The sequence below is a fragment of the Dendrobates tinctorius genome, unplaced genomic scaffold (assembly GCF_039654945.1).
Source record: "Dendrobates tinctorius isolate UK_male_01 unplaced genomic scaffold, ASM3965494v1 ptg000086l, whole genome shotgun sequence".
NCBI lineage: Eukaryota > Metazoa > Chordata > Amphibia > Anura > Dendrobatidae > Dendrobates > Dendrobates tinctorius.
In genome coordinates this window covers 36,605,001-36,621,553 of record NW_027361754.1, presented here as the reverse complement: position 1 = coordinate 36,621,553, position 16,553 = coordinate 36,605,001, and the positions used below count along the sequence as shown (strand labels likewise).

Below are 16,553 nucleotides of genomic sequence, written 5' to 3'. Positions count from 1 at the left end.
ATCACTGAGCCACTTATGAATTCACCTAACCATAGCCTTGTCAATCCCATACTTGGTAATTTTTTTCAATAAGGATAGCATGAGATACTTTATCAAATGCTTTACTGAAGTCGAGATATACTATAACTAGCGCATTTCCCTGATCCATCTAGTGATTAGTGATTCCATCATAGAAGGAAATTAGATTAGTCTGGCATGACTTGCTTCCTACAAACCCATGCTGGCTGTGGTTATTTACTGTATTTTTATCCAACTACATACATACTTGTTGTTTAATAAATTGTTCAAATATATTTCCTGGTATAGAAGTAAGGTTTGATAAAGAACACAGTGTGGGTGTTTGAAATGCGTAATAGAGACAATCATGTGAACTCTGTCTTACTTTTCACTCAATAAGTGGATCTTATAGCAGCTGGAATATTTTTCTTTTTTCATAGAAGTAAGGTTCACTGGCCTGTAATTTCCTGGCTACATCTCCTTTGCTTATTTGAAGACAGGAACAACCTATTCCCTTTTTCAATCTTCTGGGACTTCTCTTGTTCTCCAGGATTTTTCAAAGATTCATATTTCATCTGGACCAGAAGATTTAAATTCATTTAAAGCAGCTAAGTGTTCCCTCACCATCTCTCTATTTATAGAAAGTGTGAATTCTTTTATTCCTTCGATGACACTGTGAAGATCAGTTGATGTTGCAATAGCAAGAATAAGAACACAGGGATTTAAAAGTTCAGCCTTCTCAACATCTTTTTTGACCACTTCACCCTTTTCATCCTGTAAAAATCATATAGCATCTTTGACATTTCTTTTGCTTTTGACATACCCCCAAAATCCTTTTTTACTGCTTTTGGTCTCCGTTGCAAGTCTTACTTTATTACTGGCTTTAGCTCTTGTAGCTTTTGCCCTGCATTCCCTGAAAACATGATTATATTCTTCTTTAGATATGCCCCCTCTTTTTCACATAACCCCTTCACGACTACCGCCGTACTAGTAGTGCTCTGTGGGAACTGCATTTCTGGCCGCAGCAGTACTAGTACAGCGGCACAATCACCGCGGCCTCAGGCTGAGCGCCGCGGTGATCGTGTGCGGGTGTCAGCTGTATGTGACAGCTGACACCCCGCAACTATGCCTCGGCATAGAGAAGCATCATGTAGGGAAGCGCTCCCTGTTGCTCTTCCATCAAAATAATGCGATGCGATCGCGTTATTCTGATGGTCTCCATGAAGACCCCTGGCACCAAGATGGCCGCGGGGTCCTTCCGGGTCCTACAGGGCGGTGACTTCTCAGCGCCTGCTGAGAGCAGGACCTGAGAAGCCTCCTTCCCTGCCTGTCAGATCGCTGATCTGATACTCAGCAGTGGTAAGTGTCAGATCAGAGATCTGACATTATATAGTAATGTCCCATACTGGGACAATGTAATAAAGTTTTTAAAAAAATATTATAATTTGTAAAAATATTTTTTTAAAAATCCCTAAATAAAGAAAAACAATTAAATAAATATTATACAAACAAATACATTCATTTATGTAAATAAAAAAACAATAAAAGTGCACATATTTGGTATCACCACGTCCGTAACAACCCACTCTATAAAATTGTCCCACTAGTAAAAATAAAAAAAGAGACTAAAAACAATGCTTCATCATCATACCGCCAAACAAAAAGTGCAATAGCACGCCATCAAAAAGACGGATGTAAATAAACATGTTACCGCTGTAAACGTCATCTTATCCTGCAAAAAACAAGCCCCCATTCAGCTCCATCAGCAGAAAAATAATAAAAAAGTTTTAGCTCTCAGAATAAAGCGATGCAAAAATAATAATTTTTTCTATAAAATAGTTTTTATTGTGTAAAAGCGCCAAAACATAAAAAAATTATATAAAATAGGTATCGCTGTGTTCGTACTGACCCAAAGAATAAAGCTGCTTTACCAATTTTACCACATGTGGAACAGTTTTTGTTTATTCTGTCTCCCAAAAATCAGAATAAAAAGTGATCAAAAAATTTCATGTGCCTGAAAATGGTACGAATAAAAACGTCAGCTCGTCCCGCAAAAAACAAGCCCTCACAAGACTCTTTCGACCGAAATATGAAAAAATTATAGCTCTCAAAACATGGTGATGCAAAAACTAGTTTTTGCAATAAAATGCCCTGCCTTGTGCCGAAACAGTGGTTTTCTCCCACATTTGGGGTATCGGCGTACTCAGGAGAAGTTGCAGAACAAATTTCATGAAGCAATTTCTCCTGATACCCTTATGAAAATACAAAATATTGAGCTAAAAAAGATTTATTTGGGAAAAATATAATTTTATTTCCACGGCTCTACACTACAAACTTCTGTGAAGCACCTGTCGGTTCAAGGGGCTCAATACACATCTAGATAAGTTCCATAAAGGGTCTAATTTCCAAAATTGGGTCACTTGTGGGGGGTTTCCACTGTTTGGGCACATCAGGGGCTCTTCAAACGTGACATGGCGTCCGCTAATGATTCCATCAAATTTTACATTCAAAAAGTGAAATGGTGCTCCTTCCCTTCCGAGCCCTGCTGTGCACCCAAACAGTAGATTTCCCCCACATATGGGGTATCGGCATGCTCAGGAGAAATTGCACAGCAAAATGTATGGTCTATTTTATCTTGCAAAAGTAAAAAAATTAGGTCTAAATGAAAATTTTTGTGAAAGAAAAGTAAATGTCTATTTTTTCCTTCCACATTCCAAAAATTCCTGTGAAGCACCTGAAGGGTTAATAAACTTTTTGAATGTGGTTTTGAGCACCTCGAGGGGTGCAGTTTTTAGAATGGTGTCACTTTTGGATATTTTCTGTCATATAGACCATTCAAAGTCACTTCAAATGTGAGGTGGTCTCTAAAAATATGGTTTTGTAAAATTTGCTGAAAAAATGAGAAATCGCTGGTCAAATTTAACTCATAACGTCTTACAAAAAAATTTTGGTTCCAAAATTGTGCTTATGTAAAGTAGACATGTGGGAAATGTTATTTATTAACTATTTTGTGTGATATGACTCTCTGATTTAAGGGCATAAAATTAAAAGATGGAAAATTGCAAAATTTTCAAAATTTTCGCCAAATTTCCATTTTTTTTCACAAGAAAAATGCAAGTCACATCAAAGAAATTTTACTGTAATCATAAAGTACAACATGTCATGAGAAAACATTCTCATAATCAATGGGATCCGTTCAAGCATTCCAGAGTTACTACCTCATGAAGGAACAGTGGTCAGAATTGTAAAAATTGTCCAGGTCAAAAAGGTGAAAATAGGCTGGGTCACTAAATAATTTTTTTTTCCTTTTTAACAAGTGATTAAGTTCTGTATTCATCCATCCTGACCTCTTTAAATGTTTCAATTATTTCTTTTTGGGTTTGTTACTGATTGTGCAGAGAAAATTTCATTTTTTTCAAACTCTCCTATCCTGTATTTTGTATTTTGGCGAGTTCTAGTTTAATGAATATTAGGGATGGGCGAATCCTGAAATATTCGGAATCGCTAGGCTGTAACGAGTCCGACTTGGAAACTCGCTATTCGTTGCAAGTCTAGCGAGTCCAATGTTAATGAATGGGGATGCGAGTTTTGCAGCGATTCCTGTGCTGGGGAGGAGGAGAATGGGGATGCAGATTTTTTTTTTTGCAGAGTTTCTTAGCGATTTTGTGTCAGCAGCTGGACACAAAATCGCTAAGAAACTAGGATTGCTTGTATTAAACTGTTAAAAAACTAGCTAGGAGTTCTCTCTCTCTGTTTTGCAGCGATTCCTGTGCTGGGGAGGAGGAGAATGGGGATGCGAGGAGAGAGAGAGAGAGAGAGAGAGAGAGAGAGAGAGAGAATGAACTCCTAGCTAGTTTTTTCACAGTTTAATACAAGCAATCCTAGTTTCTTAGCGATTTTGTGTCCAGCTAGGACACACAAAACTAGCTAGGAGTTCTCTCTCTCTCTCCCCTCCAGCACAGGAATCGCTGCAAAACTCGCATCCCCATTCTCCTCCTCCCCAGCACAGGAATCCCCCAGCACAGGAATCGCTGCAAAACAGAGAGAGAGAACTCCTAGCTAGTTTTTTCACAGTTTAATACAAGCAATCCTAGTTTCTTAGCGATTTTGTGTCCAGCTGCTGACACAAAATCGCTAAGAAACTCTGCAAAAACTAGGATTGCCATTCATTTGCATTGGACTCGTTACTGTGCGAGTAATCGCTTGGAAACTCGCAGAGTACCGACTCCTGCGAGTCCCCTACTACTCGCAGAGTAACGAGTCCTAACGAGTAGATTCGCCCATCCCTAATGAATATTTAATGCCACTTTTGGAGTAACCTCTTGAAAGGTTTGACAATATCCCTTCTTGTGATCAATGGTTTAAGACTGATCAATGTCAACATTTTTGTTTGCCTAGGATTGTGAAGTGTATAATGTGGGCATCAATTTAGGGTAGTCAACAGGGTGAGGATGCACACCCATAGTGGTTTATCACACGGACATGTGAGAATCCATAGTGGTTTAAAGGAAGATAATGTGAGCATCCCAGGAGGTTTAGAAGATGGTAATGTGAGGATCCATGGTGTCTTAGAAGAGGGTAATGTAAGAATGCATGGTGGTTTAGAAGAGCTTATGGGGAACCATCAATGGTGGTTTACAAGAGATTAATGTGGCATTGAGTACTGAAGAAGGTAATGTGAGCATCCACAGTGGTTTTGGAGAACTTAATTTGGGCATCCATGGTGGTCTCCAAAAGGATAATGTGGCTTTGGGTAGTGAAGAGGGTAATGTGAGCATCCATGGTTGTCTACAAGATGGTAATATGGTCTTGGGTATTGAAGATTTAAGCATCCCTTGTCATCTAGGACAGAAAATGCATAGTGCCTCCTGAGTAGTCACTTCTCCAGATAACAGTTCAGTGTATAGAGAAGGCTATGATCTCTTGCCGCTTGGTAAAAACATGCATATATTCTCCCTCCAATAAAGGAGAATAAACTGTCTAGCTAGTGTCACTTAGGACTGGTAGCTACCCTGCACATTAATGTCCGAGCTGTCTGTAGATGGGTGTTTGGCTTCGCTCATACCCATAGGCATGTTTCCAGGCTGTGAAAGGGTCAGACATTAACTTACTAGTCAGATACCTGCACTAGCTGAGATTAGTGAGAACAATGTCTTTTCTACCAAGAGAAAGTTAATTAGTATGGTTTTCTCATGGCGCAAGACATCATGCTCAGCTGGAATCCTTTAATTGAGACAATCCCACCAGAAAGCATCATCAACGTCATCTCGTAAAACAAGCAAAACTTTGCTGTGCAGTAATAATTCACCTCCCCCATATATCAAAGCAACCTGAAATGGTTAGCTGTAGATGGGTTTTTAGCAAGGATTGGACATTGACTTTCCAGGACGCTCCTCCCTCTAGCTGAATGGTTAAAGAAAGTTAAAGTTACAAGATGTGTTATAAACGTAGAGTTGCAGCGGATCCCATCAATGGGAAACAGAACTATCACAATAACTGGACCTTGGCGCATGCTGCATTCAATGGATAAGTATTCAGAATTTCCATGCAAATCAATGACATTAACATTCACCCCATTCTTGAGATAGATGTGGGCCCAATTCGTGAGAACTGCATGAATTATAATTTGTGGCATTTCCTGTGAATGCCAAAAATGTGCAAGATGGCGGCACATACTATACAAACATATGATGTATAATCTTTCGAATTTAGCAAAATTAACATAGTTGTCAGGAAATGTGGTTGCCAAAGATATACTTCTCAAGGAGACATTTCGATTTTGATTTGAGTTAAAATCCAGACTTCAGAGGTTAGAAGCCAACAATCAGTATCATAAAAATAAATTAAAATGACTGAACTGCTGAGATCCAACAATTAAATGATTATAATACCTTTAGAAATTGAAGCATAAAATGTCTGTTCACTGAAAAATTCTTATTCTAAATTCTGTGCGCGCCTTGGGCGGCATTAGAAAGTCATTTAAGCACTTTGAAATTAAGTCTCAGTTCCCTCCACAGTCAATGGAAATGTAAAAAAGTCATTTTTAAAGCTTCTCTAATAAATGTAAACTTGTTTCTCACTCCTGAAACTATGACAGCTCCAGTAAACCTTATGTAATTTAAATTGAGGTAATTAAAATTTCAGAGTTGTCCATATCACAGCGGCCATGAAAACCATCCACGCTAGTTCTTTTCCATTTATGTGAAATTAATGTTTGAGTAGCGAAGATAGAAAAGCTTCTTAAAGTATGATAGATAAAGCACGTGCAAGCAAACGTCTACATTCCAGGTATTAATTCATGAAAATAAGCATTATACTAGAAATTCATTATCTTAACTGATCCAATCTTGTCATTTCAACAAACTTTGCATAAATCAATAGTACAAGCGAGTATAAGAATCTCAGACAAATATCATCCGTTCCCCACTGATGAGCCACTTCACACCTTGGCCTTCCAAACTGATCATTCACTCTAAATAAAAACAAAAACGTTCCTTAAGATAAACTGTCAGCTAAGGACGATGGACGGAATATGGATGAACAGAAGAAGAGACTAGAAAGAAAACATTCAGAGATGGCAGTGCTTTGGCAGCTTTGTAGGAAGTATTTTATCTCACTACAGAACTGGATGCGCAGCAACACTTCTCAGTACTGTTGTATAGCATCCTTTATTCTGCATAGAGACAGGAAAATAGGAAGTCTCTATTTTTCTGTCCATTATGGGGGACTTTATAACAGCTAGTCTTAAACTATCATTTCAGAGACAACTGAAAATTAGAGAGAGATCCAAAAATGCAAGTAATAAAGTAACCAAAAAATAGTGTGATTTTTTTCAGGCGTACACACATGACAGCTTATTTTAAGAAGTTATGTGAAATGAGAGGTGCTTGCTACATTTGTTTTCTCAACTATACAGTCCATATAAATGTCTTAAAGAGGAAAACTCCCCCCAAATGAGCCGGAGCAAAAAAACGCTGACAAATTTTTGGTTGTGGTTCTGGTGGACCCAATTCAATGGCTGTTTTTTAACACTTTTCCCTTGAATAAAACAATCCTTAGCTATAACTACTAACTCTGGGAGTTTCAAAAGTGAGACCAGCGTTAAAGAAAAATAAGAACATATGAAAGAATCAGCAAGGTTTTAGCAAATAAAGCCTATACATTGTACAATGATGCGCTATAGCATGAAAACTACCTACCTAATTTTGTGCAGGACATAACCTCAATCCATCAATACATATCTGAGCCACTGAGGCATGGACTCCACAAGACCTCTGCAGTTGTCCTGGGGTATCTGGCACAAAATATTACAAGTAGATCCATATGGAGCTTTGCATCTTGGACCTTGGAGTATGGAGGCTGAGTCATCACCTTGAACCCTTTTCTCTTTATACGCATCACTAATATTCCTGAACATTTTTTTTTTGCAGTGAGGCAGGGAATATCACCTCATTGAATGAGGCCAGTGTAATCTTGCCTTCTTCCCATTGTGCATCCCGGTGCCATCTCTTCTATGGCTAAGTGACTTACTTGTACTTGGCCGCCCATGTGCTGTAAAAGAAAACTTGATTCTTCAGACGAGGCCACCTTCTTCCATATCTTTATGGTCCAGTTCTAATGATGACGTGACCATTGTAGGAACTTTCAGCATTGGACAGGGTTCAGTATGAATACTCTAATCAGTTTGGACTTAGCCAACACTATATTCTGCATGTCATAATGCCTTGTGTGTTCTGACACCTTTCCATCATAAACTTCAATCAATTTCATGACAAATTGAGTAATTCTATCTCCCCATCCATCAATGAGTTTTGCACTCATGACACTATCACCAGTTTACCGTTTATCCTCCAGTGCACACCGATTGATACTAACCAAGGCATACCAGGATCAATCCATAAGACCTGCCTTTTCTGTAAATGCTCTGATCCATTTGATCTGTGTTAGTCACATGCAGCTTCAATAAATCCTTGATCACATGGGACATATGAGAAAATTGAGAAAAACCAGCTCACCGGCATCTGAGTCCAATATGTTCCGGCCACGGACAAACACCTTTGCCTGGACACAATAGAATAGGCTTAGAGGAAGATTCAGCTTCACGGAGTAAAATTCTTCTTTATTAGTGAATGTCAGTAAGATAGTGAAGTTAGAAGTATGTCAAGATAACAACAACGTGTCATTCTTTTAACCTCACTATCTTGCTGACATGATTCACTAATAAAGAAGAATTTTACTCTGTGAAGCCGGATCTTCCAGTAAGAAGCTGGATATTGGTATATTGAGAGAGACCCTTAAAAATCACAAAAAAATAAAGGACCTGATTCATTAAATTTGGTGCTTCGAGCTTCTGGTGAAAACACTTTGATGAATAGTGGCAAAAGCCATTTTGGAAATACTGTATAGTCTCTGGGTAAAGTATTATTTTATCAATTCATTTACATATCCAGTACATCTACATACAGCTTATTTGCATATGAATATAAATTGAACAACATCGGTTACAAATCATGATGGCACATATTTATGTATCAAGAGTGGACACTAAATGTGCAGCTGGTTCATTGGCAGAGTGAACTTGTGGCACTGCATGTACGGTCATCAGAAAAACTAAGTACACCCTCTTTGAATTCTATGGTTTTATATATCAGGACTAGTGATGAATGAGGGTGCTCGGATAACACCTTATCTGAGCGTGCTTGGATAAGGTGTTATCCCAGCATGCTCGTGTTCTAATAGAGTATCTTCGGCGTGACCAAATATTATGTTCAAGTTCGCCATGGCTACATGTCTTGTGGTCTGTTTGTTAGGCAATTCCTGCATATGTTGCAGCTGTTGAAGAGCCACAAGAAAGTCAGCCACGGTGACTAAAACATAGTGTCTTATGTTTTAAATAGTTACTTATCAGCAAGAGTGACTGATTGCCTCTATAAAAATAGAAGTTTGGGCAGTTTGCTGTTCTATAGTATTAACCCCTTTCCGACAATGGGCGTAAATTTACGTCGATGTCGGACTCCATCCCTTCTATGTGGGCCCCAGCGGTGAGCCCACATCTGTCCCGGCACATGTCAGCTGTTTTGAACAGCTGACATGTGCCTGGAATAGCTGCAGGTGGAATCGCCATCCACCTGCAGCTATTAACCCGTTAAATGCTGCTGTCAAATGCTCACAGTGACATTTAACATGCACTTCTGACAATCGTGCCTGAAATTCCGCCCACCGGTGACCCCGTCACGTGATCGCTGGTTACCGATGGGTCGGCATGACAACCAGAGGTCTCATGGAGACTCTATGGTTGTCTCAGCTGGATTGCTGTGAGCGGTGCCCAGTGGTCTGCGCTCATAGCAAGTGAGTAATAATGCTGCATACAGGTGATCTGATCATCTCCTGTATGTAACAGAGCTGATCGAGTTATGGCAGCTTTTAGTCTCCAATAGAGACTATTGAAGCATGCCAAAAAAATGTTTTTAAAAATATTAAAAAAATTTGAAAGTTCAAATTACCTCCTTTTTGCCCCATTCAAAATAATAAAAAAAAAAAATCAAACATACACATATTTGGTATCGCTGCGTTCATCTATCAATAAAAAAAGGATTAACCAGATCGCTAAATGGCACAGCGAGAAAAAAGTCAAACCGCCAAAACGAATATTTTTTTGGTCGCCGTGACACTGCAGTAAAATGCTATAACGGGTGATGAAAAGATCGTATTTGCACCAACATGGTGTGATTAAAAACGTCAGCTTGGTGCACGAAAAATAAGCCATCACCCAAACCGAGATCACATAAAATGGAAACGCTAGGGGTATCGGAAAATGGCGCAATTTTTTTTCCTTAACAAAGTCTGGAATTTTTTTTTAAAAAAAGATTCCAGACATGTTTGGTGTTTATGAAATTGCAATTACCTGGATAATCATAATGGCAGGTCAGTTTTAGCATTTAGTGAACCTAGTAAAAAGCAAAACAAAAAACAAGAATGGGTTTGCACTTTTTTGCAATTTCACTGCACTTGGAATTTTTTCTCATTTTCGAGTACATGACATGGTAAAACCAAAGGTGTCGCTCAAAAGTACAACTCGTCCCGCAAAAACAAGCTCTCACATGGCCATTTTGACCAGAAAAAAAATAAGGTATGGCTTTGGGAAGGAGGAGAGAAAAAAATGAAAATGCAAAACCAAAAATACCTCTGATCGTTAAGTGATTAAGACAGCTGTTAACTCCAAGACAAGAAGGAAGGACATTATCAATAATGTTAGAGAAGCAATTATTGCTGTTTGTGAAGGGTTAAGGACATTTCCAAACAAGTTGAAGTCCATCATTTTACAATGAGAACGATTATTCACAAATGGAAAACACTGAAGACAATTGATGATCTTTCCAGGAGAGGAAGGCCTAGCTAATTTACCCCCAAATCATACTGTGCTTTGCTTAGAAAAATTGCAAAAACACCCAAGAGCTAAAGCTCAGATTCTAAAGGTCTTAGCATTTTAAATATTCAAGAATCCAGGATATCTATAAACAGAAAGATAGTGAGGAAACACTTAGCTAACCTAAATGAATTCAAGTCACCAGGTCCAGATGAATTACACCCCAGAGTACTGAAGGAGATAGCAGAAGAAATTTCTGAACCCCTCTCCATAATCTTTGAAAATTCTTGGAGAACAGGAGAAGTCCCAGAAGACTGGAGAAGAGCAAATGTTGTTCCTATCTTCAAAAAGGGGAAGAAGGTGGACCCAGGCAACTATAGGCCGGTGAGTCTGACTTCTATACCAGGAAAGATCTTTGAACAAATTATTAAACAACATGTATGTCAGTACCTGGATAAGAATGAAGTGATTAAACAGAGTCAGCATGGGTTTGTAACTAATAAGTCATGTCAGACTAACTTAATTTTCTTCTATGATGGAATCACTGATTGGGTGGATCAAGGAAATGCTGTAGATATAGTATATCTTGACTTCAGCAAAGCATTTGACAAAGTATCTCATACAATCCTTATTGAAAAAATGTCTAAGTATGGAATGGACAAGGCAACTGTTAGGTGGATTCATAACTGGCTTAGTGATCGGACCCAAAGAGTGGTCGTAAATGGCTGCACATCCAGTTGGAAGAATGTCTCAAGTGGGATACCACAGGGCTCTGTCCTGGGCCCTGTATTGTTCAACATCTTTATCAACGATTTAGATGAAGGAATTGAGGGTAAACTGATTAAATTTGCTGATGACACAAAGCTAGGAGGGATAGCTAATACTAGAGAAGAGAGAGAGAGGATTCAAAAAGATATAAATAATCTGGAGAAGTGGGCAGCAACAAACAGAATGGTTTTTAACAGGGAAAAATGCAAAGTACTACATCTGGGCAATAAAAATGAAAAAAGCATATACAGAATGGGAGGAATAGGGCTAAGCAACAGCACATGTGAAAAAGACTTGGGCATACTAATAGATCACAGACTGAATATGAGTCAACAGTGTGATGCAGCAGCAAAAAAGGCAAATGCAATTCTAGGATGTATTAACAGAAGCATGCAGTCTAGATCACGTGAAGTCATTATTTCCCTCTACTCCTCTTTGGTCAGACCTCATCTGGAATATTGTGTCCAGTTTTGGGCACCACATTTTAAAAAAGACATCAACAAACTGGAGCAAGTTCAGAAAAGAGCGACCAGAATGGTGACCGGTCTGCAAACCCTGTCTTATGAGGAAAGGTTGCAGGATTTGGGAATGTTTAGTTTGCAAAAGAGAAGACTGAGAGGAGACTTAATAGCTGTCTACAAATATCTAAAGGGCTGTCACATTGTAGAAGGATCAACTTTATTCTCATTTGCACAAGGAAAGACTAGAAGCAATGGGATGAAACTGAATGGGAGGAGACACAGATTAGATATTAGAAAAAACTCTTTGACAGTTAGAGTGATCAATGAGTGGAACAAGCTGCCACGAGAAGTGGTGAGTTCTCCTTCAATGGAAGTCTTCAAACAGAGGCTGGACAGACATCTGACTGGGATGATTTAGCGAATCCTGCTTTGAGCAGGGGGTTGGACCAGATGGCCCAGGAGGTCCCTTCCAACTCTACGATTCTATGATTCTATGATTCTAAGTTCATGATGGTACAATTAGAAAAAGAATGAACAACTATGGCTTGTTTGGAAAGGTTGCTAGCAGAAAGCCTCTTCTTTCTAAAAAGAACACTGCAGTATAAAGTTTGTAAAGTTATGTCAGAGCAAACCAAAAGACTTCTGGAGCAATGTCCTATGAACAGAGAAGACCAAAGTCGAGAGCTCTGGCCATATAAACCTTTGCCACATTTGATATAAACCAAACACTGCAAATCAGTACAACACCTGTCTCGTGTGGCGATGATTTGGGTGTATGACAAAAAGTTACCTCCCCTGTTATGCATTTAGTACATATAAATATTATTTGTACAATTGCTGAAAAATAATGGATTAGTTAAAAGCCATTGGCGTTTACATAAGAATGTTATCAATGAATTTACGTGTCCAGTCTCTGCACACTTAGAGAAGTTTGCACATCTGTAGTATGCTACATACAATATTTATAAGTACTCCCACTTGTATGGTTAAATTCACCACAAAAGTGGTTTACATTACTGCTGAGGTATAAAGAACCACAGTTACAGCAATTCACCATATTTATTTTTACTCCCATGGCAATAGTAAAACCCGCAGTCAGAGCAATTGACAGTATTTATTAGAAATACATTGAAGCTTACATAAAAGTCAAAAATTATACATAGACTGCAAAGAATTTAAAATTATTTACTTTACTTGTGGTTTTGGCAGATTATCTTCTCATTATCAGGAGCAAAACTGAAAAAAGTTAATTATGTATGATATAAATGACTGTAAATATAAGGTGGAGCTGAGATATTGCATTGATGGAGTCTAGTATAAGGTCAACTCAGCTGTAGAAATGAAATTATCGTTATTAGTGTCCGACCATGGTCTACAAGAGGAAACCACTTACCTTTTATTTTCTGCAAAATCAGACACAGGACGTCTTCAATAAAGTCTAATAGGCTGCTTATAAAGCAACTAATGAAGAGCGAATCTGCCGAAAGTTGAATTCAGACAGGAAATTCAATTCTTATCGAATTTAGTTGATGAGACTCAAATGTAGTCTCTCCAAATACAAGAGCATAATAACTTATAAAAAAAGCGTAAAATAAAAATTACCCTTTCCCATCCCTCACCTGCCCCACTGTGCAGCTCTGCTCCAGTTATCATCTTTATGTCAGACATTGTGGAAGTCTTTAATAGGCCATACTTGCGTGTCACTCACTGCTCACATCTTTGTTGTCTTCCAGAACCCTGTCCCGTACTGACTCCAGCAATGGCCCAGTGACTGTTGACTGGACCAAACAAGACAGGTGACGGCCAAGTGACTATTAGTAGTTTTGAAACCCCTTCCAATTTTAATCTAACAAAATGTTGTTTGGCTGTCATTTTGTTGGTTTGACTTGAATCACTTCCCTATAAATTCAGAGTCTGAATTTTCTGCAAAATTTGAGGCAAATTTGATTTGCCACTAAGCAATTTGCTAATCTCTAGAAACATATTATATAAGAGCCCAACGACAAGTGATTAGCTCTAGATTTCAGCTCAAAATTGAGTTGTCTTCTGCTGGATGTTTTGAGTTGGATCTTATTAGTTTGTTAGCACCGTGGCCCACTGTTGGATCTTCTGATGAGCTAGTTGGACTCTCGATAATATGGATATACTACAGTATATAAATCAAATGCAGTAATTAAAGGAGATATTTGGGAACTACCTGACTGTTGTACCAAGTGCTGGTGAATGACCTCTCCTGCTGGAGATTCAGCTACTCCCTATCAAGAAAGCAGTGGTTTCTCTTCCTGTTGACAGGGCGGGACTACTGGCGTCACACTGATTGACAGCTGGCTTCCCCTAATTAGGCAGCAAGGAGCCAGCATGACTCAAGTAGTCCATCTTATCAACAGGAAAAGAAACAGCCTCTCTGTTGACGTGACATAATGGGAACTTTGTGACCCCTCTGTGCTGGTGTAGAATGGCACCGTGCACAATTGCCAGGTAGGTAGCAACTACCAGACTGTTAGTGCTTAGGCAATTTTTTTATTCAAAGTCCCGGATATACCCTTTAAGCTCTTTTATACAGTAATAAATCTGTAGCTCAACTTCCATGGACAGATTTGGTGCAAGGCTAACTGCTTTGGAGGTCCTAAGGAAACTTTGGCATTTGCTCCGAAGGCCCCTGAGTTGCATCCACGGAGCAGCATCTGGCAGGTAGACTGAGTTGAGGGAGAAGGTTTTAGTGAATCAGTGACAATGTCAGTGGTATATTTAGTGGAATAGCCAGCTTCAGTTCAAGGGAATCAGGCAGAAACTGGAAGCAGAAGCATAATCTGTAGACTGTGAGCCCTTGTGGGCAGGGTCCTCTCTCCTTTTGTACTTGTGTGTGCCTTGTATTGCTCATGTTTATTGCTCTTGCCTTGTATGCCCCTTTTTCACATGTAAAGCGCATTGGAATAAATGGCGCTATAAAAATGAACAATGATAATTACAATAATAATCATATATTCCAACGTAAATCTCCGAAAGGTGGTAATCATGGTGAAGAAATCTGGTCAAAACACAAAGGCTTGATCCAATAATAAGTAGAACAAATCAGAATATAATAACACAATAACTGGAAAGTGACACAGGACCTATGGTGATTTAAAAAATGGTAAAAGTCAATAGAGAATATGTTGCTCACCAGGAAATCTTCTGACCTGACCGGTCCATGCAAATAAGGAACACAGCCACCCGCGTCGGCTGGGGGCATAAATATATCCAATGAAAAAGTTATGCTGGGTCCTTGAATTAAAAATATCCTTGTCTTTATTGGAAAAACATTAAAAGGTCACATTAGGGTAATCAGTAACTGGTTGACGGGTTTTGGCAAAAGCCTTAGTCGCTTTGCCGAAACACGTCAACCAGTTACTGACTACCCTGATGGGATCTTTTAATGCTTTTCCAACAAAGAAAAGGATATTTTTAATTCAAGAACCCAGCATAACTTTTTTCATTGGATATATTTAAAAACGGTGCCATGATCCCCTTATTGGTCAAAGGGCCTGCCTTGACATCGATCCACTGACCTGCCCTAGACCTTTATCAAAATGTTTTATGGCATAGGTATTCACGACTGGGCAGAACTCTCATGGTCTAGAGGGACAGATTAGGGTTCTGGGCCTCACTGCTATCGGCGCCACCTAGAAAATTAGCGTGGCAGTGACAGTGGAAGCAGCCGCTGTAGGGACAGCTAGATTCATAACAAATAGATTTTCATGTATCCAGACATAGTAGTATGTTGTTTTCTTCTCACTTTTTTTCAACTGTTTGGATTTCTGAGTTTATAGTTCTATGTTATCTCTACTTGTCTGCACTGTTTATTGCCTTACTGTGTGTAGTTTGCAGTTTGTGCATTGCGTATATCATGTATTACATGCTACTTTCTTTTAGTGTGATGATAAGTGTGTGAAGGCTTATGTGCATATGGGAAAAGCGCATCTGGCGCTGAAGAAATATGAGGAGGTAAGCCCTGAATACCGTGACATGGACCTAGCTGATTTAAAATCAAGATCAATAAAAATGAAAAAATCACTTATTATAGAAATGCTATAGTTTTTAGAAAATGAAAGGAATGCACTTTTTTTATTCTCATGATTTTAAGGATCTGAGCTTTCTTTCATGGGTCATGAATATCGGTGTCAGATCCCCCACCAATCAGTTGTTATTTGCTTTTGGAGTGGCTGTATCTAAACAATGTATGGAGTCAAAACAGCATGGCTATCTACATTGTTTAGTGGCTGCTCCCGGTATTGCACATTATCTCCGGTTTAAGTGAATGGGTGATAAAGTGCAATACCCGGGAGTGGCCACTAAGCAATGCACTAAATAATACAAACTATAAACCCAGATCCCTGGAAAAAAATCCTTAACTGTAGCACCGTCCAGAAGGGACTGTCAGAGTGTGAAACTGAAGAATATTGAACAGTAACCTACAGACATTGTCATCTGGGCCCAGTTATACTAACTACAGTAATACCTGGTGATGAAATCCATCTTGTGGTTGTTGTTTAATCTTTATTTTCAGTTTTCAGTTAATGATGTGCCCGTGCTCCGGGGTGGCCTGTGGCGGAGGTCTTCATGTGGTGATCCGATTAGGTATTCATCAGTATGGCCTCTGAAAGGTCACTGATCCCTTAGTGACCTGCCCCTAGTTTACATAATTAACATTATACAGGGTGGTCCAAAAGTAGATGGACAGAAAATAATAAAATTTATTTTCATTTATATAAAATTGTATTTACTAACACAAGCATAACATTGACAATTAAATTTTATACTGAACAATAATACAAAAGCCCTTAAATTTTATCAACGCAGGTGCTCAAACTATTTTCCATCACAATTTGCATAGCTTTGAAGTCTGCCTCTTATGCTTTGACAAACATTTTTGCACAAGTCTCTTTGGGTATTAATTTCTTGAAATGCATCTCTTATGTCAT

At 38.8% G+C, this 16,553-nt stretch overlaps 1 protein-coding gene across 1 annotated transcript in view; it reads left to right on the top strand.

Annotated features, from left to right (window-relative positions):
* The window catches only part of TTC12 (tetratricopeptide repeat domain 12), a 168,561-nt gene that overhangs the window by 51,075 nt on the left and 100,933 nt on the right, over positions 1-16,553 (top strand). The window contains exon 8 of the mRNA XM_073585303.1: positions 15,505-15,576. Within this exon, the coding sequence (XP_073441404.1) occupies positions 15,505-15,576 (72 nt within the window). The remainder of the gene's footprint in view (positions 1-15,504; positions 15,577-16,553) is intronic.